Source organism: Centruroides vittatus, unplaced genomic scaffold, assembly GCF_030686945.1.
Source record: "Centruroides vittatus isolate TY-2023 unplaced genomic scaffold, ASM3068694v2 contig_4, whole genome shotgun sequence".
Classification (NCBI taxonomy): Eukaryota; Metazoa; Arthropoda; class Arachnida; order Scorpiones; family Buthidae; genus Centruroides; species Centruroides vittatus.
The window spans coordinates 1,355,251-1,380,849 of record NW_027122214.1 but is presented as its reverse complement, the minus strand read 5'-3'; the positions used below and the strand labels follow the sequence as shown (position 1 = coordinate 1,380,849).

Sequence of the window (25,599 nt, the reverse complement as noted above, 5' to 3'; positions counted from 1 at the left end):
CAATGGTACTCATCCATTTTCACCAATATCATATGCTGGTCTATGTTGTATATTAGCCTGTTTTTGTCAGTAATGTTTTTGAGTAATTATAAGTTATTTTTTTCTTTTGAACACATTGTAAATGGACAGTATTTGATATTTTTCAGTAAATTTATCTGTAGTGAAAGATCCAAACTTTGTTCCAAAGGACTCAGATAAGATAGTGGTGTTTTAAAACACCAGAGAGTGAGTGCCTAATGAAAAATGCGAATATCAGTTTAAAACTTTTTAAGTCTAATTTGGCAAATATTTTTAGATAGTAGATAAATTTCTCTATAATTAATTATCCAATGTATACTATCATTATCTCAAGGTATTGAAATTAATTATAAAACAATTCTAAAGTTTTTGAGTAAATTTATTTATGAAAATCTTTAATATATAAAACTTATAACTACTGACTAACAATATTGTTTGAGCTAATATAGAGAAAATAATAGCAGATACTTAACATTTTGTTAAATTATTTTATATATTTGTTATTTCATTTTTAAAATTCTTAATTTTGTGTTTTAGATATACCCCTGTTGGAAGATCCTTTTTCTCATCTCCTGATGGCTACTACCATCCTCTTGGTGGAGGACGGGAAGTTTGGTTTGGCTTTCATCAAAGTGTTCGACCTAGTTCATGGAAAATGATGTTAAATATTGATGGTAAATTCTTTTTCCTGATTTAATATTTAGAATTTGAATTATATGAAGTTCTGAATTTGATTAATATTTGAGTTTTTAACTTTAGTTTCAGCTACAGCTTTTTATAAGTCACAACCTGTGATAGAATTTATGTGTGAGGTTTTAGATATTCGAGACATTAATGAACAACGAAAACCATTAACTGATTCTCAGCGTGTTAAATTTACCAAAGAAATAAAAGGATTAAAAATAGAGATTACTCACTGTGGAACAATGAAAAGAAAATACAGAGTATGCAATGTCACTAGACGTCCAGCACAAATGCAATCGTGAGTTTGTATAATTTTAAATTATAACTTTACTACATTTATCTTTCTGTTTTCTGTATAGGAAATGAATTAGTTTAGTTATTTAAGTATAAGTGAGTTGCTAGATCTTACCAAATTATAAATTTTTGTTTTAAAACCAGCAAATTACTTTTTTAATCATTTTTGTTAACTCATATTATTAAGATATATCTGTGGTAAAGTCAAAAATAAACCAAATTTTCATTTGACTTTTATTACAATAATAATAGATGTATTTATAAAAGAGCAAACCAAAATAAGCATCTTCTGAGCTATGCTTTTTTGCCAATGTTTATACCACTTATTAAAACATTCTTGCAGTCCCATTTGTGTTATTTCAAATGCAGTCATTGCAGCACTTTTTATCTATTACGTTAATTTGAATCTTTGATAGAACTTTTTTCTAGTGAAGATATTAAATTCTATAGGAGCAAGGTTTGGTGAGTAAGGAGGCTATGGAAGTACAGATATCTGGTGTTTTGCTGTATATTCATTAATTAAGTAAACAGTGTGTCAGAGCATTAACATGGAGTAGGAATTGTGACAGAGCATCATGATAGTATAACAATGCTCTGTCACACAATGTCACATTGTGTTGTCATAGTCAATATCTGAAAAGCGGAAGAGATGAAAAATGTTTTGCTTATTATACTTGAGGTTAACACAAAATGGGCTGCAAAACTGTTTTAAACATTGGCAAAAGTGTGTAGTAGCTCAGGTGATTATTTTGAAGTGGTTTTCTATAAATACAGGTACTAATAACATAATAGAAGTTATATCAAAAGTTCGGTGTATTTTTTATTTACTACATAATTTTTTTGTTGTTTGATATTTTAATTGTCAAATTATTAGCCACAGAAATATATTCTGTATCATTATTGAAAATTTTTTATTTTTTTAGAATTGAAGGAATGACAATCAAATTTTTATTAGGAGATATTACTTTGCGTATAATTTGGTTATCTAAACTATTGTTGAATGGCATTAGCTGATACTCCAATTTATTATTTTTGTATAGTGTAACTTTCTGATGTTCATTAATAAGGATTGTTACTTAATTCTTGTACGACTCCGGCTGAAGTGTACAATTTATTTTAAAAGACACGAGAAGGCAACGATGATAAAACGACTGAACTAATTTTTAATTATAACAAAAAAGACTATATACAGTGACTAAGCAGCCATCTTTCTTCTTCTTCTTCTTGTCGAAAAAAAAAACAACTAGTGCCCCCTGCTTTTTTTTCTCGCCTCCTCGCGGGATTTTCTCTAAAAAACTTCTTACATCTCGGCTACGACTGCTTTTATACAAAACAACAGCTTTTGTTTAAAATTATCTTCTAGAGACATTAGTAACAGTTATTTTTTGTTCGTAGCTTCATTTCCACGTTGTCCTTCTCGATCGGTTCTTTGATGATAAGGACGGATCTGACTCACGTGTACGATCCTGTTGTCATCATCTTGAATTCCCTCAATAAGATAGGTGACGGGATTTACCATCTTCTTTACTATATATGGGCCTTTCCATTTGTTCTGAAATTTATGTCTGTTTAAACGACGGTACAATACTAAGTCGTGTTCCTTAATCTTCGATTCGTGCTTATTTTTGTCAAAAGATGTTTTATTCTGATCATGAGCTTGAGCAAGATTTTCAACTGCTTGTATCCGATTAATAAACAGTTCAGTCAATCTATTCTCAGCTTCTTTCAGAGTTTGTCCTTCCCCTAATCTTTGTGTTTCTGGTGTTCTTGGCTCAAAACCATGGAGCAAGTAGAAAGGACTTTGTTGAGTTGACTTGTGCTTTGTTGTGTTATAAGCAAACACTGCTGTTGATACATGTCTTTTCCAAGCTGTGATATCGTCGTTAGAATATTTCCTAAAGATGTCTTCTAGAGTACGGTTTGTTCTCTCCACAAGTCCGTTTGCTTGGGGGTGGAAAGCGCAAGTTCGGATATGACGAACGCCATGGTCCTCCAAAAAGTTCTCAAAATCTTCGGACACAAAAGACGTTCCTTGATCCGAAATGATCGTCTTTGGAAATCCATACACATCGAATACACTCTCTTGTAAAGCTCTCAATGTAGTTTCTGTGCTTAAACTACTCACAGGGATAGCGATTAAATATCTGGTAAAATAATCTATGCACATCAAAATCCATCTTTTTGAATTTCTCGATCTTGATGGGAGTATTCCAATATGATCAAGACCCAACATTTCAAAGGGCCGTGACGGTACGTCCTTTGTTTGTAAGAAAGCTTTGTTTTTTGATGGATAATCATTATTCATTTGACATACTTGACAACTGCTAACGTAACTCTTAACCTCTTTCACTATATGTTCCCACCAATAGTGATCTAGGATTCTTGACAAGGTTTTCTCTGCATTAAAATGGCCAGCTAAAATATTGTCGTGATTGGCTTTCAAGACTTCAGGCTTGAGCTTCTCTGGTACAACAAGTTGTAAATGATTTCTATCTTGAACATCGTAATGATATAATATGTCATTTTGTAGCACAAAACGATTCTTTGTAGAAGTACACTTACGTTGTTCTTCTAGTGAGAGATTTTCGTCTTTCAATATTCTAATTATGCTATCTAATTTTGGGTCGTCGCTTTGATGACGTTCGATTTCACTAGAGATTCTCCTCTCCAAGCTCAGCATTTGTACGTTTAATTCTGGGATTGGATTTCTAGATAAAATGTCAGGTAGTACGTTGGTAGCTCCTTTCTTATGCTTAACGTCATATTCATATTCCTGTAACTCTAAAGCTATGCGAGCGAGTTTGCGTCCAAGTTTTCTTTTAGCCTTTAAACAACTGATTGCCCAATTATCAGTGTATAGGGTAAATTTCTTTCCAACCAAATAATGTCGAAATCTTTCACAGATGGCCCAGTGTACTGCGATCCCTTCGAGTTCGGTCGAATGAAGAATGCGTTCTGTATCACTGGTACTTCGACTTGCATATTCCACAACAACTTTCTTTCCATTTTGTTCCTGCACGAGTACTGCTGCGATACCTTCTTGAGAGGCATCAGTGTGTACCTCAGTTAGAGCATCAGGGTCAAAGTGGGCAAGTATAGGTGCTTCCCTCAGACACTGAATCAATCTATTAAAGCTATCTTGAGTTTCTTCGTTCCATTCATAGTTGTTTGCTTTCATCATTCGTCTTAATGGTGCTGAAATCAAGGCATAGTTTGGAATAAACCTCCTGTAGTACGACATAAGTCCCAGGAAAGATTGTAACTGTTTCTTGGTCGTAGGAGTTTTTATGTGACTAACAGCCTCTGTTTTCTTTGGATTCGGTCGCTTGCCATCTCCATTCACAAGGTATCCCAAACAAGAAATTTCCTTTAATCCCCATTGGCATTTCTGTGGTGATATCTTTAAATGAGCTTTTGCTAGTATTGTTAGTACTGTTTTGATTAAGTTCTTGTGGTGTTCGTAATCTGATGAAAACAGAATGATGTCATCCAGGTAAACTAATATTCCTTCTTGTCCTTGAAACAATTCTGACATCGCCCTCTGAAAAGTGGCAGGAGCGTTACATAACCCAAACGGCATTTTGTTAAACTCATACAATCCGTCTGCTGTAATGAACGCTGTCTTATGTATATCTTCTTCTGCCATCGGAATTTGCCAGTAACCACTCTCAAGGTCAAGAGACGAAAAATATTTGGCGTTATGCAACTTATCTAGAATATCATCTATTCTTGGTAATGGAAATGAGTCGCGTTTTGTCTTGCTATTCAGATCCCGATAATCAATACAAAGTCGTATTTTTGTCGTAACATGGTGAGGTTGTTTGGCTAATACGACTGGAGATGCATACTGTGAATTTGACTTTCGTATAATGTTTAACGAAAGCATTTCCTTTATTTTTGCATTAATAAATTCTCGATCACTCCAAGAATAATGGTATGGTGTTTTTCTTACCGGCGTTTTGTCTGTCAGTTCTATACGATGATGAACTCTATCATATTCTCCCGGTTCATTTTGCAATATACGGTCATATTGTCTAATTAGCAGTTCAATTTCCTTCCTTTGTTCTTCATTTAAAATTAATTCCTGGCTCTCTGTACTCTGAAGTATGAACTCTTCTGGGTTTGGTAGTTCGTCAAATTCTTCAGAATGGGGATAATAGTTCCACTGATCTTCAAACTTAGTCTTACTCTCCGTTGTATGTATTGCTACAGCACTAGGAAGTAACAAGCATAATTCTTGTGTTGATTCTTCAATGGGAGGTTGTGCTGGAATCACATTACCATCTCTTGTGACTATTTCACATTTATCTTCCTTCAATGTCATTTTCACTCCTGCTTGGCCAATCCAATCTACTCCCAAAGTCAAAGGGACTGGGTTGTTCTCGAACACTGCTGTTTTCACTGTGGTGACTTGTCCTTGCAACCGAATAGGTAGATCAACAAATCCAATTGGTTTCACCTTTGTCATGCCGATACCAGTGAACTCAGTGGTGTCGTCATCTAACATCCTTATACCAACAGGTAACTGATCCCGACGAATTATTGTACGACATGAACCTGTATCAACAAGGGCTCTTATCTTTCCTATCATTAGCACTTCAACATTAATATATGGGCTATGAACTTTAGAACTGTTAGCATTGACGTTTAAAGCGCTGCTCGTTTGTTTTTGTTTCTTGCTGTCTTTAATCTCTTTTGTACTTCCTCTTTCAGCTTTGTATTCATTGGCCTGTGCACTATTTTCATTTGGACATGTCTTGGCTAGATGTCCTAACTGTTGACATTTGTAACATCGGGTCATTTGTAAAGGCATCTGAGCATTCCACTTGGGGTCTCTCCTTATTGACTTCTCGTCTGTACGTTTAATAGCATCACCTGCAATAGCCGGATCCTTTACTCGAGCATTTGTATTATTTGGGAACTTATGAGGTTGTTGAACTTGAGTCTTCATATGCATCCTGACCTCAGTCTCTTGCTCATCTATCTTGCGCGCTATACGCTGTAGTTCTGCAATACTGTGCACATCATGAGTAGCAATAGTAACTGTGTGTTGTTTATTTTTTATTCCATCCAGCAAATAATCAATTTCGTCAGCTTCAGTAACATTTACAGGACAGTTGGTACGTAACAAACACAGCTTAGCATAGAAATAATCTGTGAGACTCTCATCATGTCTTTGTTCTCTTTCTTTCACTCTGTCACACCACCTTCTCAACGTCAGTCTTTTACCAAATTCGCTTTTTAGGCTTGTTTTCCACTCAGTCCAATTGTTAAGCTGGTAACCCATTGCTTTATGCCAGTTTTTTGCTGCTCCTCTCAGTTTGCTGATGGCTAGCGGAAGAACTTGGGTCTCAGTTAGTCTCTGTTGATTTCGAGTCAATTCAATATAATTCAACCATTCGTCAGCACTCTCTGTAGTAGTACCGCTAAATTCAGGAAGAGAACTCGTCAAATCAGGTACAGTTTGTACTTCGATAACTGTCTCCTTTGGGTTTCGCACTGTCTGTTGCTGGTTATCTATTAATAATATTACTTTTTCCATTAGCGTTTGCATCATACTCATAGGATTTGAATTTACAGCTTGATCTTCAGAAGGAGATTCATTAACGACTTCTTCCTCCGTTGCCTGGCTAGCCTTGTTAACATACTCTTCTTCACTTAACATTGCACTAGTTAGTCGTTCTATTAATTCAGATTTTTTACCGACTCGTGATAATTGCCTTTTCTCCAATTCCTCTCTCAAATATTCAATGGTCCTTCCTTCTAAATCATGTTTAATTTCTTCAACCGTAGACATGTTAGCTTCTAACCAAATCACGGTCGTCAACTTAAATTCTTTACTTTTTTCTAATATCGACGCTAAATCTTTAAGCTATTGCTTCCTAGAGTTAGCTCTTAAACTTTTCTATAACTTTGATTCGGTTACGACCAAAATTTTACACTTTTAGCTTCAATCTTAAACTTCAAGACTTCCTACCTTCATCTGTGCGCCTTACTCGTTTCGGCTCGTTTCTTGTAGACGTGGTTGGTAGTGGCACATCAGCTAATCCTGTCGACTGCGCCAATTCTTGTACGACTCCGGCTGAAGTGTACAATTTGTTTTAAAAGACACGAGAAGGCAACGATGATAAAACGACTGAACTAATTTTTAATTATAACAAAAAAGACTATATACAGTGACTAAGCAGCCATCTTTCTTCTTCTTCTTCTTGTCGAAAAAAAAAACAACTAGTGCCCCCTGCTTTTTTTTTCTCGCCTCCTCGCGGGATTTTCTCTAAAAAACTTCTTACAATACTATTATATCATACATTCACATTTAGGAATATATACTTTTATAAATGATTAGAAATTAGTATATTCATTCATTTTTTGTGTGTTATTTTTTAATTATTATTTTAATATAATACAGCAAGTCCTCACTTAATGTTACTTTGTTTAATTTGTTTTGCTGAGTAAAGATACAAGTACATTTGTAATCATTTACAATTATTTTGAATTTTCTTTATTAATTGTAAAACTGATTCTTTGAAGTAGGAAATAAATGCTGGAGGTTGCAAACACAATCCAATTAGAATATTAACCATTTAGCTTATGGCAAAATTGTTTCATTGTGTCAGTTAGCTTAATGCCTTAGTTTCAAAGAATGCATTGACTGCATTATATGAGAACTTGGTGTACAGTCTTTTTATTTATTTAATGTTAAAAAATAATACATTATAAAATCCTTTTTTAAGGGATTTCTTTACCATTAATTCTTTCCAGAACTACTAGTTGCTGATATATTATATCTAAAAGTATTATAAAAGTTGTTTATTCAGTTATTAATTATCTGATATATATATATAATATAAGAAACTTCTAAAATTTTAAAGTAATATATGAGCCATTCACAGGCCAAATCGATTAACTCCATTTGTAAATCCTTAACATAATTGTTATTTTTTTACATTTTTCATGTAACTAATTTTTTATATTATGTTAAAGCTATGCTTTAATATAACAGTATATAAAAATACTTTCTACAATGTTTATTTAAATTTAAAGTTTAAAAAGAATTTTAAAAATTAATATATTATCAATTTTTATACTTCTTGTTTTGTGGAGTTAATCAATTTGGCAAGTGAGCAGCTCATATATTGAACAAAAAACATTATGTATAATTATATTGCAGAAGGCTTTTAAATATTTTTTATGTTAATTTAAAATATAAAATTATATGTGTGTATGTATATTATTTTTCTTTATAGATTTCCTCTTCAACTCGATAATGGACAAACTGTAGAATGCACAGTTGCCAAATATTTTATGGATAAATACAAAATGAAATTAAGGTAATTTTTTAAATAATAATGTAACAACTAATTAAACTAATTGTAATAGACAATTTTTATATTTATATTTATAAGTGTTGTGTAGTATGCTGCTATTTCTTCTTGTTCTTTAAACAAATTTAATGTTTTGGACACTTTCCTATTTCAACCCTTAACTGTTAATCTTTATTATAATTTGTATTGCTATAGTTGAGGTTTTGCTGTTTATTGGGTTGCAATTTGAAAAAAGTGTAGACCTATAAATTTCCACTGTTCCTCTCTCCATCTGTCTTTCTTTAATCTTGAGAATGGTGTTAGATAAATGAAATTCAAGACCAGATATGGAAAGGTTAGGGGCAGTGGACCCCAATTAACTATATATAAATTTCCAATGCAAATCAGAAGTCATTATTTCAATTACAAAATTTCCCCCTGAAAGGAGTTAGCAATGGAGTCATGCTGGTCATCTCTCTAACAGAAAAGTATGATGCATAGGGGCAAGACACTACAGTACTAATTTGAGGTGGACAGCATATATTTTAAATTAAATAAATTTAAAATATTATTAAAAATTGCAGCCCAGCATTGTGATGATATCATAATAAATAATTGCTCGTTAAGTATAGATTAAATATAGATTCACAGTTAACAGATTTTTAATTAATCCATTCTTATAAAGAATTTACAAAACACATTTTATGTGTTTTACAAGAGAGAGAATCACCTCAGTTTCACCTGAAGAATTAAATAGGGTCTTGATCTTGGTGCTTGATAAATGACTTTGACCTTGTAATGTTTGTCTAACTGGGATGACATCCACATGTTAAAAAAGATTGGAAAAGTTCTAATAATTTATGACATATTCAAAGGTTGTTTGATGTCTGGTTCTCTCCTCATTTCTTTCTTTTACTTTTTTCAACCTTGTGGTTCTCTTCTAAAGGCTAACCTATTGAAGTTGGAATTTTGGTCAGCTTGTCCTTTTAGGCAAATGAGACAATTTTGTTATTTTTTCTATTTTTGGGTAAAAGAAAATGGATGACACAGTCAGTTGTTATCTGGGATGATTGTTTTAACCTGCAGAATAACTTTTGCATGGAAAATCAGATTAAACTTAGGACTTGGTTTTTGGTTAAAATCAAATTAAATTATGTTTGCTTAAATTCTTAAAATTAATAATCTTAAAATTAATAATCTTTAAAAAATTCAGAGCCTCACATAGTTGCACTTTAAGTGAAACAGAAGTAGAAAATTAAATGCTAAAATACAACCAGTCTTATTTATCAGTTAAATGCATGATTAACATCAAGTTCATTTGTGTAATGTGGTTCTTAATATTTATGGTTTTTATTAGCCATTAGAATATTACTGGTTTAAATTTATATTTTGAGCATAAAAATTGTGTTGTTTTTAATTTTGAAATATAATAATGTTATTGATATCAATATAGACTTTTTAAAATTTATATAGAATGTTGTTAAAAAGTTCATATGAATGAAACTTTTTATAACAATAGTAATACCATCATTAGGAAGAATTAATAGCAAAAAACAAAAATCTGTCATTTGAATTTTAATTATTTTTTTTATAATTGTATTTGTCAACATAAAAGTACAGGAAAGAATATGAAATTATTGCAGTCAATAATAATATATAAGAAAACAGTAATTTTGTTAAATGAAGCATGCAATGCCATAATGTTGTAAATGTCAAAAAAAAAACTTTTGGAAGAGATAAAAAACATTTTTTTAGTGAATGAATTCATTTCAATTTTACAATAAAATGGTAAAAACTCAGTAGGTTACAAATTTTCTGGAATATCAAAATGATGTAAATATAAGCTGTAACATTTTAAGCACCTAAAGCCATGTGACTTGCACTTTGGCATTTTAATTTGTCCCTTGGTATTCCTAAAATATCTCGGGTCAAAACATAATGACCTTGACCTATGAACCCAAGATATCTCGTTTCTGCATAGGGATGTTTTTGACAGTAAATGTCCCTTAGTTGGCATAATTTTTATATTAAAACTAACTTCTGAAATATAATTTTTTTTTGTTTTTACATTTAGTAATATGTCTATTTTGTTTGCAAAATAAAAAAAATAATTTTGGATGATACAATAGCCATGATAATTTTTTTCTAAAATGTGGAATTTTCATTAAGCTTTGACATCTACAAAAATTCAGTGTGGAGTGACATGCGATGGAAAAAATTTCAACATGGGATAGGTTAAACGTTATGGCTTCATATAAATTCAGCATCAAAATACAGCCACTTACAGTGCCAATATTGCCACAATATTTATTTTCATCAAAACACATTGCATTTATAATTCAATTCTTCAATAAAATGTATTTAGAGAAGATTGTCATTTACAATGTTATGGTATTGCCTGCATCAAATATTTACATTTTTATTTTGTTAATAATTGTAATAATTAAAATAAATGTGTGTGTAATTAATATTGCTTACTATCTTCAGCTATATTTCTATAATTTTGCACAATATATTTGTAATATCATAATAAAAAAGTTAAAATTTTTAAAATAATGACAAGAATACTGGAATTCTGATACATATTTTTCAAATTTTAGGTTGGGTCCAAATAGCTCATTAATGTAATGCTGTGATTATTTTAAAAAGTAATGAGAAGTTACTCAAAAAATAAATTTGTTTTGAATTTGGATAGCAAGTTATATATTACCTAAATTATCAGTGAAAATTCAAGAAATGAAAAACTTAAAACATGCTGGGCTCACAATATAATAAAACAAAAAGTAATTTAAAAAATCAATAACTTTTTTTAAGTTTAAAATTTTTTCAATTATACTATATTCTTATTATTTAGGATAGATAAGACTTGAAGCTTGTGGCAGCAGTTCTTTTCAAGATTGAAACAGCTGTTTGTCTAAATTTATTTCTGTTGCTTATACTGATGTAAGATACAAGTAGAATAATGAATTTATTAAAACTATTAAGTCACTTTCTATAAAATTAGGTTTTAATAAATTGGAAGAAAAGGCATACACGACATTTTTTCAAAATTCAGAAAAAAAAACAAGCTAATTTTGACAATTGTTTGCTAATGTTATAATTCTGGTAAATGGAATTTTTATTGGATTTAGTAATTATAATAACACCAGCTAATTTTTCAAACCAAAAAGTAATGAACTGTCAAAAAACTTTCAAGTTATCTAAACTACTTGCAACAGATTTTGATTTCTTAATTATAAAAGCTTAAAACAGATTTTAAAAAAGCTGAGAATCATGTGAATCATTAAATATTTATATTCATGTATAAAATCACAAGCAAAATTACCTCTATGGCATAAATATGAAAATTTAACTTTTTATTTTTCATGGCTTTTCTGTATTTTTTTTTTTTTTGGAAAAAAAATGCATATCATTAGTATATATTATTTACCAGCTAGCTTTATATTCACCTATTCTTGGTAAATCTTGGTAATTAGGATTTGACATCATTTGCTAAAACCATCTGTATTAACAATATGTCGCTGAAAGGAGAAGTCCTTCTTCCTTTTACTGATATATTATTAATTAATCTAAAATTTGGGGCTCTGCATCAGTCATCAATGGTGTTGGCATGCTTTTTATTCGAATGTATTGGCTTAGACTTGTTAGAATTGACAAATGCCAAAAGTTTTGCATGATGTCCTTTGGAAAATGGATGTATGTTAATAGATTACCTTTGATTTTGATTTTTTATTTGTTAATTATGGCCGGGATAGAAACAAATCCAGGGCCGTTGTTCCGTTTGCCACAACAAATTGGTCAGACTATGCAAAGAAGGGAGTGCGGCAGGCCACACAAAGACTATTCCAAAACACTCAATAGAGATAATCAATTAGAAGTGTTACTAGGTGAAGAATACTATCAAGCTGAGCAAGAATATTATAATTATGACTCCAATGATGTGAGAAATGCCAAAATACAGGACTATTTTGAAACAATTTGAGAAACGAAATTACAAGTGCCAGAAGAACCTCAATACTCCTTGAAATCAATATATGAGTTAATACAAGAAAAATTTACACAATTAAATACAGAGCTTCTAACAATAAAATCAGAAGTCAACTTATTGAAAGAAGCATATAGAATAAGTCAAAGCAAAACCATGAAAATCATGCAAAAGTTAAAAGAAATGGATGTAATTACCAAAAAAAATTGCCAGATTAAAAGTATGTTAGAATTCGAAATTGACCAATTAGTTAACGAAAAAACTGACGAAAACATTGTAATTGTAAATTACCTGTTCAAATCTACAGAGTATTTAACTGAAATAGAACAATTTATTAACACAGATTTGGGTATATCAAATAACAATATAGAAAGTTTAATCAAGATAACAAATAGTGATCTTAAACCAATCATGAAAATCATACTAGACTCTGTATATGTTAGAAATTCCATTCTTAAAGAATTCTGGGCAAAGAAAGCTAATTTTAATACAGAAGAAAAATGAAAAATGATATTTACAGCAGATCTATGTAAGAGATCGCGGCTAAGAAAGAAAAAATTACATACAATAGTCCAATAAGAAAAGACAAAAGGAAACAAAATAAGAATAAGAAATTATTATATTAGTGGAGAGAATATTTTTATATATGATCTCAATTTAGATAAGATAATTCAAATAAAAATTTTTTGGAGTAAATTAAATAAACCTTTGACTACGTACTCAAAAGCACGTAATGACATTAGGAATTCTCTCAATTCACACAATAAAAAAAAAGAAGACTGCCAGAAGTAGATAACAATCAAGAATGTAGTACACAAAACCAGATAGATACTAATATTGATTCATTCATACCTTCCAATCTAGGACTATCTACAAATTACCTAGGTGCCAAAGTTCTAGTAAGTTTTTGGAATACCCAAGAACTTCAAGGAAAGATGTATAAAGATACCCTACAACAACATATGGAAACTAATTCCGTCATTAGCTTTTCGGAAACCTGGTTAACAAATTTGAAAATAGAAGATAGAGAATATTTGGAACAAAAATTCATAGTAATAGAAAGCAAAGCATGGAGATCTAGTAAGTTTGGTCATCCTTCTGGAGATTTATTATTATTAATAAAAAGATACCTTGGTGAGCTAAAATTATACAAAATAGATGACAATTATATATTTGTAGAAATTGAACTCAGGTGGTGTTATAGATTAGTTTGGGATGAATCACGTTTAGGCGTCATACCCATATATTTCTCACCATCTACAGATAAAAAAAACTAAATTATATGAAATCCAAAATATTATGGTCCAGAAACTGAATATAATTAACTTTTGGATTATGGGTATAGATGCTAATGCCCGAATAGGTGAAGAAATGGATACAAAATATAAAAGTAACAATATAATGATGAATAATGTTAGAGTATCCAAAGATGATAAAAACAAACATAGAAGGAAGAATACTACTAGAATTTGTACAAAATAATGCTTTATATATTTTGAATGGCAGGTTATACAGTGACTGTCCTGCTGAATATACCTTTATATCCCATTCTGGTAAGTCCATAATTGACTATATTATCTGCTCTGATTTTATTTTAGATCACACCAAAAAGTTAAATGTTTTAAATAATGATGAATCTGATCATTTCCGGTACAGTTGGAACTATGTGGAATACTAGATGGAGATAATGAGTTACATATTTGTGCCAAAAGTCAAGGTCAAAGTAAAGGCACTAGTCGATGATTCAATAAACAGAAATTTATGAAAGAAATCGATAATAAGGTTAGCAAGATACTAGAGCTAGAGTACAACAATATACCTATAGTAAACTATGACAATTTAATGAGACTAATTTATTTGTATTATTATAAAAGCTGTATAACCAATAAGAAAATAATATATAAACAATGTTGGTTTGATAATAACTGTTATTTTCATATAATTAAAAAACAGCAGAGTCTACAACATTTCAGAATTACAAACTCGGACGTATCTTTGAAGATCTATTTGGAAAATAAGAAAAGATACTTAAATCTAGTAAAAGTAAGAAAGACGAAATATTTTTCCAAATTGAGTGGTATATTGTTAAAATCAAGAGTATTCAAAAAACTTTTGAAACATTATAAATAAATTTCGAAAAACTCCACGAAAAATGAATGATAAATGTTGTGTGTTATACAAAAGTCGGTGCCAATATTTTATAGAATTTTCAGATAAATACAAAAATTATAATAAAGTGATAACCAATCAATTAATTATACCCTTGAAGCAGCCATTTGAAGAAGTATTCAATTCGGAAAATTTATACAATTGTATTAAAAAAACGAAAGAAAAATCAGCGCCTGGTTTCGATACAATCACTAACTATATCAGACATGGGCAAATGCCGCTCTTTTTGAGTTAAATGTGGCTCTTGCTGAAAGTGTTAATTTCTGCTTTTTGTTATTATTTTTACAGTTTTATTTCCACAATTTTGTGAAAATATGTAATTATATATATGTAATATTTAGTAATTTATTTCCAAGTTGGTGCAATAAATTAAATTGACATTTCAAATCTATTCTTTGAAACAAGTTCTCGACCCGGATGGGGAACACCCTATCCTTCCCTGCCTTACCATACTATCTGCCACGACAGTACAGAACTGCGGCTCCCAATCATTTTACAAAACCTAATTTCGGCTCCCACTGAACTCTTGCTTGTCCACCTCTGAACTATATAATTAAAAACCTTCTGATAGATATCATTAAGTTTCTGGCTAGACAATTTAATGAGTTTTATAAATCAGATATAATTCCCAAAAATTGGAATATAGTAATTTTTCGCATGATATTTAAAAAAGATGAAAGGAACCTGCCTGTCAACTACTGGCCTATTGCCCTCCTGTTGGCATTTTGTAAGCTGTTTACATCAGTGTTGTTTAAAGTTTTCTGACTGGATAAATAGAAACAACTATAGAAATAATATGCAATTTATGTTTATTAAGAATGGTGATACCCAAACAGCTCTTTTCACATTAATTGTATTGGTCCAACTGCAACTATATAAGAAGAGAGAGAAAGTTTTTACACTATTTCTGGACATAGAAAAAGCATTTGATTCTGTGGTAATTACAGCATTAAAAAGAAAGTTGACTAAATATGCTGATCCTTATGTAGTGAGAATAATAGGAGAGTTATTTGGCTGATATAAAGTAATAGTTAAACAAGACATCGGGGAGTGGCCATTGTTGGACATATAGAGAGGTTTATTACAAGTGACCCCTGGTCTCCACATCTCTTTAATTTCTTTGTTTGATTTAAACGAATGTTTTGAACGGGATGATGATGGCTTTACCATTGATCGACAAATTATCCACTCGATATCATACGCTGACTGTGTCGTGATAGTAGTGCCGACAGCTGCAGCTCTTCGTAGAAATATTAAATCTGTGCACGATTATTTTGATAAATTAGAACTGAAAATTAATCCAACAAAATCATCAATAATGATATTTCGGAATGGGTCCAGACTCCCCAAGAAATCTGCTTTGTTTTACCTGAATAATGAGCAACTTATAATAGTACAAGAAACAAAGTTTTTAGGAATAATTCTGACTCCAACTTTATCTTGTGAAAAACATTTCAAAAAAATTAAGGCCAAATCCAATGTTTTAATCAATAATATGGTGAGATTGTTTACCAAAACTAAACTAAAGAATATAATTGTTCATTTTAAACTATTTAATTCGATAATCATTAATGCCATAGGATATGCCTCACCAATATGGAGTCTTGCAATCCAAAACAAATTTGTCCGTAAATCTTTACACTAGAATATAATATCCTGGGATATGCACAATATGCACCCAGATTAGAACTTAACAGATTTAAACTTACTCCTTTCTTTATAAAAAGATTTATTAAATTTTTGACTATGATTAGAGATAACGGAAATTTATCTACTAAATTGCTGACTTTGTTATACAAAAAAAATCTGTCAAGATATGCAAAGAAGATTTTGGATAGACCAAATGAAAAGTATTGTTAATAATTATGGTGTTTCTTTAGGACTGGTTTTGGAAAAATTTGAAATTAGTGATCTAATTATATCCCAATTAATCCAAAGTACTCTAGAAATCTCATTGTCACAAGAAATTGAAGAAATGCATAACTGGAAAAAACTGAAATGGTATAGTATTATCCTCGAATATCCATATAATAATAATTATATGTTAACAAATATACTGTTTGTAATTAAAAAATTTTTTATTCAACTCGCACTAAACAAAGAGATGATCATGTTAAATAACAAAATCTAAGAATTTTCTAAATCTCACTCCTTAAAATATAATGAAATATTAACTAAATTTCACATGTTCTATGAGTGCAAGGAGGGTCAAGAAATAAGAATTAAAATGGGTCTGAGTCAGCTAAATAAATTTAGGGAGGAAAATCAAATGTATTGATTTTTCCATTTAGCAAATACTTGTACAATATACAAATTGTACAATTTTGCAAAAAACTTTTGTAATCATTGCGTTAACTAAAGGATAATTAACATTGATATATAAGGAAAACGTATATCACGTGTATAGGTTACACTAATCTACCATCTACTGTGCTGATAAAACGTATTTCTATTATATTGTAATTATAACTCCCCGATGTAACAGGCTACAGCCTATTATGAATAAGGATAATTTAAATTGAATTGATCTAAAATTTCTAGTTTAGATGTGAATATGAGAATACTAGAAAGTTATTTGAATCAAGGGAAATTATTTTTTAATACTTCATAGTTATTGTTTTCTATCGTAATGCTCATTATCTTTTTGCTTTCTAATTTTCTTTGGATGGAGTCAGAGCAAAGTGATATAACCATTTTCTAATTTGTAATAATTCAAATAATGAAAATAGAATTGATTTTTATGTGAAGGATATAAATAATAACTTTATATAGAATTATTATTTTTATGTATTTGTTTTTATTGTTTAACAATGATAATTATAAATGCTGTTTTTATTTATATATGGTTATACATTGATATTTTTCATGTACTCTAGCTTTTATTTTGCATTTCAGGTATCCTTATTTACCTTGTTTGCAAGTAGGTCAGGAGCACAAACATACATATTTGCCACTTGAGGTGAGAAATTTTATTTGATAAAATAATTATAAAATTTTTAATGATTGTCAGCATTGTCTATATTTTTGATTTTTTATTTTTCATTAAATGAAGTATTAAATTTTATAATAATTAACTTATTCATTTTTATTTTGTTTTAATATTCTTTCAACATCAGTTGGTTAAAAATGTGTAAATATTTGACTCAGTGATTTGAATTGTAAACATTATTTTTCAGTGTGAACATAAGAAAATTTATAAAAACTATCAGGTCAGTCCATAAGTTCCTGTGCATTTTTATGACCTTGAGAAAAATCTTGTTTTGCTGTTAAAAATGTCAGTCTAATGTGATAATTTTTACATCGAAGTGTTAAATTGGATCTCATTCATATAATACTGTTCAGAATTGTGAACATTTCAGTTGTTTATTTTCGTTAAAATGAAAGTAACGGACGAATACAAAAGACACGTTTTATACTTTTTACTTTTAAGTGGTGAGAATGCTACAAATGCAGCCAAAAAAATAAATACTGTACATAATCAAATCGTAATTAGTTCAAGGACTGCGCAGAAGTGGTTTGACAGATTTAGAAACAATGATTTTAGTGTGGAGGATAAGGCTCGTACCGGAAGATCCGTCGACTTCGAAGTCGACGGATCTTCCGGTACGAGCCTTATCCTCCACACTAAAATCATTGTTTCTAAATCTTTCAAACCACTTCTGCGCAGTCCTTGAACTAATTACGATTTGATTATGTACAGTATTTATTTTTTTGGCTGCATTTGTAGCATTCTCACCACTTAAAAGTAAAAAGTATAAAACGTGTCTTTTGTATTCGTCCGTTACTTTCATTTTAACGAAAATAAACAACTGAAATGTTCACAATTCTGAACAGTATTATATGAATGAGATCCAATTTAACACTTCGATGTAAAAATTATCACATTAGACTGACATTTTTAACAGCAAAACAAGATTTTTCTCAAGGTCATAAAAATGCGCAGGAACTTATGGACTGACCTGATAATAACATTTTATAAATATACAATCTCCACTCTATTCTGAATATTTGTAAAATAAGGATGATTTAGAAATACCTTAACTGAAGATGATTCACTGCTATCCTTAAAATTTTGAAAATATGATTCAAATACAAACATAATTAGCCTATGATTATTGTTATAACGAATACAACAACAATAAACATATAAACATTTTTTTTGCTATTTAGATAATTTATATATTTTCCAGAGAGTATAAAATATAAAAGCAAAACTACTGGCTTTATTTGATTTCACTGTGTAAGTAATAAATAGAAAATTTGTTACTTACACAGTTGACATAATTTCAGTTGAAACCATAGTTGTCATATAGTTATTGAAAGTTATTGATCTTAGCAAAGTGTCAGTGCATTAAATGATTCAGTAATTATTTATATTTGGAGTCAATTCTGATATTTTTTCTGCTTCTAGCTAAGCATTTGAAAAACTAAAGCAAAGATAAGTTAGCTAAAGTAACAAACAATTTATTATTATTTTACATAATAAAAATATGTCTGCAGAAATTTTTTAATTGATTATATTGCAAAACTTTTTTAAACACAAATGAATAATAAATAAATAAAAGATAAACTTTTTTTAAAATACAAACAAAAAATAAATGAATAAGAAATAAACATTTGGCAAAAATTAACAAATTTTTAAAATTTGTTTAGAAATTTAGAATTTATGATAAATTTAGTGTAAATATTAGTTTGAAAAAAAAAATTTTTTTTAAACTTTATTTTATCTTTATTACACTTTTAAATAAAGATACTGAGTTATTTTTTCAAATGTTTGCTATTCATACTCATTAGCTATCTTTTTCAATAACCAATGGAAATAGACAGAAAATAGTGTATAATTACAGTTTAAATAATTTAATCATAATTTTATCTTAATCATACAGTTTTAAATTAAAATTTGAAAGTATCAAAATATAGTAAATAGCACCCAGTCGATGATTCAATAAACAGAAATTTATGAAAGAAATCGATAATAAGGTTAGCGAGATACTAGAGCTAACCTAGGACACTCTAGGATACTAGAGTGTCCTAGGTTCACTATTATATAATTAAGCAATGATAGTGATATATACATTCTGATATATCACTATCAGATATTTTAAAAAATCGTTTTTTACTTTTATTTTGATAAGTTTAATTTTTCAGATTTGATGGAAATAACAGAATAAAACAACACTAATGCATTGTGTAAATTTAAACATATATAGTTTAGTAAATAAAACAAAATATCTTTCTTTGCTTATTACCTTGAACTCTGAGATAAGTCAAGAAAATATTAAGATTTATAAATAAATATTCAAATGATGAAAACAGTAGTTTTATATATTCAGGTTACATTCTGAAAAAATTGCAACAAATATAGAAAGGATAAATACATTGAAAAAATATATGATTGTATGGAAATGTGATTTTATTTTCTAAAGAAATTATTTTATTTCAAGTAAAAATTAAAAATAATTATTAAAGCTTGAATGACAGTTTTTAGTTTTTAAAAAAATTAATTTTTGTTTTGTCTTTGTTTGGAAGTCATACAATAGTTTCTAGTAACATGATTTTCATTCAATTTTTCTCTTGAATTTTACACTCCCTGCCTACAATCTTTACATTGTGTATAGCATTCCTTTAAAATTTTTTAAACCCTCCTTCAGAAGCATTGTGTAAATTTAAACATATTTGTTCTAGAGTAGGAATTAAAGGGATTAAACAAACACTTTTAGTTCTTTTATTATCCATAGAAAAACAAAAGAAAATAGAAAAACAAGAATTTTTTGTGATCTGTAGTTCATATGCATGATATGGGTTTTTTCTGATAAATTTTTGACACTGAAGTTTGCTATTTTAGACTATGATGATGCTACCAGACTTCTAATTTTTTTTTCTGTTTTTTGTTCTTGATATATGGTTGATTCATAGGAGCAAGCAACTATAGTTGTTTATTTTTCCTGCGGATAATCCAAGCCCTAAATTTTGTCTTGGAGACGCATACCTTTATCCTTTTTTAATATTTTGTCAATAGAGTCTTTTTGTTTAGATGCTTGTTGATTTGTTAGGAAAAACTAACTCAAATTGTTTGAAAAACACACATTTATATTGCATACTATTAATAACATAAAATACTGTTTATCGTCTGTATAAGTGCATGTGTTAAGATAACTAGAAAGTATGAAACAACACTAATGCAATCTAATAAGTCAATAATATAAATTGAATAGAGTATGTATAAGGTAAGTATTAAAAATTGTTTAATCTCTTACCTGTTACTGTTATTTTTGTTAATTGTTTTGTAAATATGCAAATAATTATATCACTAAAAATATTTTTTAAGGATTGAAAATTTTGTATTTATTAAATATATTGTTGTTATAAAACATTTAGCTATTATATAATTTAAAAATAAAACATATTTTAAAAAATAAATTTTGTGCTGTGTGTAAGTATCTGTTGTCGTAAATATTTAATAAATTAAAAATTGTGCTTTTTTAGTTTAAAGTTAAACAGAAAATAAATTTACTTTTGGTTTGTTTTATTTTTAATTTTAAAATTTTTAAAGAATAAACCTATAACTTTTGATATAGAAGACTTAAGAAACAAATAAATAAATGTAAAAACATGCATTAAATTCATATGAGTTTTTGATAGATACAGTAGGACCCACATTATGCAGACTTGAAACATGGTTCAGGTTTACACTATTAACAATTTGAAAAAAAAAAGAAAAGGAAAAATATGTAAAATAAAAATTCTTAATTGCATGCTAAATCTGTGCTATTTTCCAAGATGTTTGAAGTCTTGCATCATCTTGCTCATAATAATGCATTCCCAGAATAAAAATAACTCATTTTTGTTTTGTGTTAAAACACTAGGACCCACTTCAGTCTTTGTCTGGTAGTGCTGCTACTCCTGCATAATTTAACTGCCATGGGAGAAAAATGTAGATCAGTGGTTCCCAACCTTTTTTAGGATGCGGAACACTTTTGTGAGCAATTTTCTTTAGTGGAACACTTACTTAAGTTAATATGAAATACATAAGCTTGTCATCAGTTATTTTATTAGAATTGAGCAGTTATAATTCAAAATATCTACTCATATTATTAATGCCAATTCTAAGACAGGAAAAAATATACCTAAATAACTTTAATGGGAAACTTGTGCCTGATGTTTTTTACATATTTCATTCAGTTTTTATCATTGCCTTTATCTTATTCGAAACAGTAGTACACTCCATAAGTACGAGTCGTACATATATATTTAAGTTTATGAAAATTTTATGATTTTAATTTTTTGATATTCGGCGGCTCGAATACGATTGTACACTTTCCGATTTGCGACTAAATCTGCAGAACACTTGGGAGATGCTTATGGAACACCAGTGTTCCGCGGAACACCGGTTGGGAACCACTGATGTAGATACTGAGAAATTGGCAGGTATTTGCAGATATGAAATAACAGAAAAATTTTCAGTTTTTTTCTATTTGTTATTTCATATCTGCAAATACCTGCCAATTTCTCATTATCTACATTTTTCTCCCATAGTATATATACACACTATGTATAGTATATTTATAGGTAAAAAGTTTTAAAAAATTCATAACTCTTGAAGTAGATATTGTGGAGAATGCCTACTGACAACATTGTTATCTGGTGTTCTCATTTGGAATACATCATGTTCATGTGATATCAGTGCTTCTCTTTGTCTCATTTACATAAATTTGAAAACATTAGAGAGAGAAAAATATGAAGGTGTTTTAAAGGTATTTTTTATGATTTATGGTATCATGCTATTTATTGTTAATATAGTGTTTACTGGCATTTGCTTTATTTTATATAAAAAATGTGTGATAGATAGGCTTGTATATGAAATACTTAATAATTAATGAGAGTTGGTTATGTAATGCAAATTTCAATTTATGCAGGGGATCTTGGAACATATTGCTTTTGTTAGTGACCTGCTATAAATGTATTATACAGAAATAAAGTACCAATTTGATGGAAGTGCTTAAATTGGAAAAATATTTCAATTTGCTTTTGCTTCTATATGTATACTGAGTGAGCATACAGACAAATAGATTTGAATTTCAAATAAATTTATTTTAAAAGATTTCAGTTAAGAAATATGTTTATACTGTATCAATTAAATCTTATTATGAAATTCTATTTCTTAATTGTATTTTCCCCTATTGAAATTATCATAATTTGAATTAGGTTTTTTGAAAGATTTGAATATTTTGAATAATTCACTCCCAACAACCTTTGAAAAAACCAGTAATAGTTAATTGAAAACATACGTTGAGCGCAACAGAGACACCACTGCCCTGTCCACGTATGCCTCGACCCCGGGCATAAGGGCTGATCTGCAAAATGCGAAATTGATTAAACTCTCCCACCAATTGGACCATCTATGATCCCTGGAAACTCTGGAGATATACAAAGCTGGGCTGCGCACAACCTGCATCAATTCTAAAGATGCGTGTAACATTTCTCAAGCTTGGAAGTTCTGTTACGAAGGGGAAGTTCCCCACAGCTCTATTTAACATACATCCCTATCCCTTCATTTATATATGGAATATAATTACATTATTTTGTTGCGCCACGCGCGTTACATATGTCAACAGCACCTATGATTCCATGGCAACACGAGCGCACAACAGTTCTATTTGAAAGTTTGAATACATTTTGAAAGAGTTTTGAAGTTGTAACGAATCTCAATAGTTATAACCTGATGAAGACCAAGTTAACAGTTGAAAATGTTTGTTTCAATTAACTATTACTGGTTTTTTCAAAGGTTGTTAGGAGTGAATTATTTACTACACCAGTATACAAGTGGATGATTAATCTTTAATAGAATATTTTGAAAATAGATTACAATAATTTTAATTGTGTTGTTATTGTTTTAGATAGCTTTTATGAATGTATATGCTGATAGTGATTAACTCAACTTTTTCTTTTATATTCAGGTTTGCAATATTGTAGCTGGACAGAGGTGCATTAAAAAATTAACTGACATGCAGACTTCAACAATGATTAAAGTAAGTAATTATTCTAAATAAGTGATAAAAGCTGATTTTTTTTTTTTTTTTACTTTTGTTTTGATAAGTTTAATTTTTAGATTTGATGGAAATAACAGAATAAAATTACCAAATGATTTTTTAAAATTAATATTGTATTGAAATAAAATGAATGGTTTGGCATTAAAAGAAAAATTAAGTTTCAGAATTTCATTCATCTATGAAACTGTTCTTTCATAAAACTATTGAATTTATAACACTGACATGAATTCAGTTTATAGTTATCTTTTTATTTTTTTATTCTTAATTCATTTTAAAAGAAGTAAAGTGCACTTGAAAATATTTGCAAGCTACAAATCACATATTCATGTTGTACAGTACATACAATTGTACATTCCTATTACATTCAGAAATATTTCAGAAAATTATAACTTTTTATTAACTTATTACATTCAGACATGATTTATACTGTTGAACCTGTCTATGTTAATCTCACAGAACAAGAAAAAAAAATTCAGCTGAACAGATTTTGAGATATATAGGGTCCTACACAGTAAACAGTAATAAGTTTGATTAGAGGTATGACACCTTATTAATACAATAACAAGTATAGTACAGACTTGTATCATGTATAAATAAAACATTTTTGACATACCTTAACAGAAATAGTGTGTCAATAGTTTCTGATGTTTAACTTTCTTCAACCAATAATACTCAAGCCAAACTCATAGCCAATCAGAGAAAAAGCAGTGTTAATTGCAGCTATATACTGTATTGCAAGAGATATTTCTCAACTTCAGTTTATGCTATGAGAATGTAGTTGCTGAGTTTTAAATTTATAATTGACACTTCAGTCCATAATTTGAGATATAATGTTTTGGAAGAAAATTATTTGAGACAAACATGGAAAATTTATTGAATTTATGCTGAAAATGCAGGAGGAAAATAAATTTCAAGATAAAGGGGTTTTTAAGTAAACGTATTTGAGACAGACAAATCCAACTGCGTTTCATTTTAAAAAATATCTAAAAACAAATAATAATTTTACTTTTTAAGTTAACAAAATCAGATGATAATTTAGTATGCTGTGCAGTTAAAAAATATGAAATGAATCTTAACTGAATGTTAATCTTAATAAAATTTTGAAATAATTAAAAATTTTATTGTTATAACTTTTGAGTTGTGTATGTAACTTTGTATGTACTGTACATTCATAACTTCAAATTATGATATATATCAGAACACAAATAAATACATGCATACATTTATACATTTATCATCAACTGAATTTCAATTAATAATTAATTTTTTTTAGGCAACAGCTAGATCAGCTCCAGATCGTGAAAGAGAAATTAACAATTTGGTAAGAGATGCTGGATTTCATATAATTTATTTTACATGATAGATATGGTGTTAAAAATAACTTTTCTGGAGAATGTTTGTCAATAAATAAGAACTATAAATACAAAGTATTGTTATGTTTTATGTGTTAAACTACTGTTATATATATATATATTTTTTTTTAAATAGTTTATTTATACACTCCTCAAAAGTGAAATTGCAACACCATTAAGGAATGTACATCATCACACGAAAATTTCAGAACCAGTAGAGGTGATGGAGATATGCAAATGATTAAGTTTGCATATGCATTGGATCATGTGGTACCCAGTTTTGGGCTATAAACACCAGCAGCTGGTGTGGGCCATAAATTTTATCAGTGATGGTTTACATCAACTGAACTTTCAAAGAAGTATAGAAAATGACAGTGAGCTGAATACCACCAGTTAACAGCTGAGGAACAAGAATGTGTCATGAAGCTGCACAACTTTGGTTTGTCAGTGTGTGCAGTTGCCATGACAAACTGAGTTGGGCATGACTTGAGTACCACCCAACAATGTACAACATGATGGATGCAGGAACATCTGCAAACACACCAAAGAGGGAATGAATCTTTTCTGGAGATTTGCTGAACAGCTTGTCAGGACCCATTTGTCACAGCACATGACATCTGAAATCACCTGTCATCATCATGGGTGCAATATCTGTGTCCATCCAAACCATTCACAACAGGTCACATGAACTCGAACTGCATGCATGGCAGTCAGCAATAGGAATGCCATTAACCACAGGGCTT

The 25,599-nt window shown here is 29.5% G+C and overlaps 1 protein-coding gene across 1 annotated transcript in view; it reads left to right on the top strand.

Moving 5' to 3' along the window:
- LOC136976253 (protein argonaute-2-like) overlaps positions 1-25,599 on the top strand; it is a 104,963-nt gene that overhangs the window by 31,423 nt on the left and 47,941 nt on the right. Inside the window, exons 5-10 of the mRNA XM_067271476.1 lie at positions 556-692; positions 778-1,000; positions 8,244-8,327; positions 17,350-17,413; positions 23,412-23,483; positions 24,778-24,825. Of these exons, the coding sequence (XP_067127577.1) occupies positions 556-692; positions 778-1,000; positions 8,244-8,327; positions 17,350-17,413; positions 23,412-23,483; positions 24,778-24,825 (628 nt within the window). The remainder of the gene's footprint in view (positions 1-555; positions 693-777; positions 1,001-8,243; positions 8,328-17,349; positions 17,414-23,411; positions 23,484-24,777; positions 24,826-25,599) is intronic.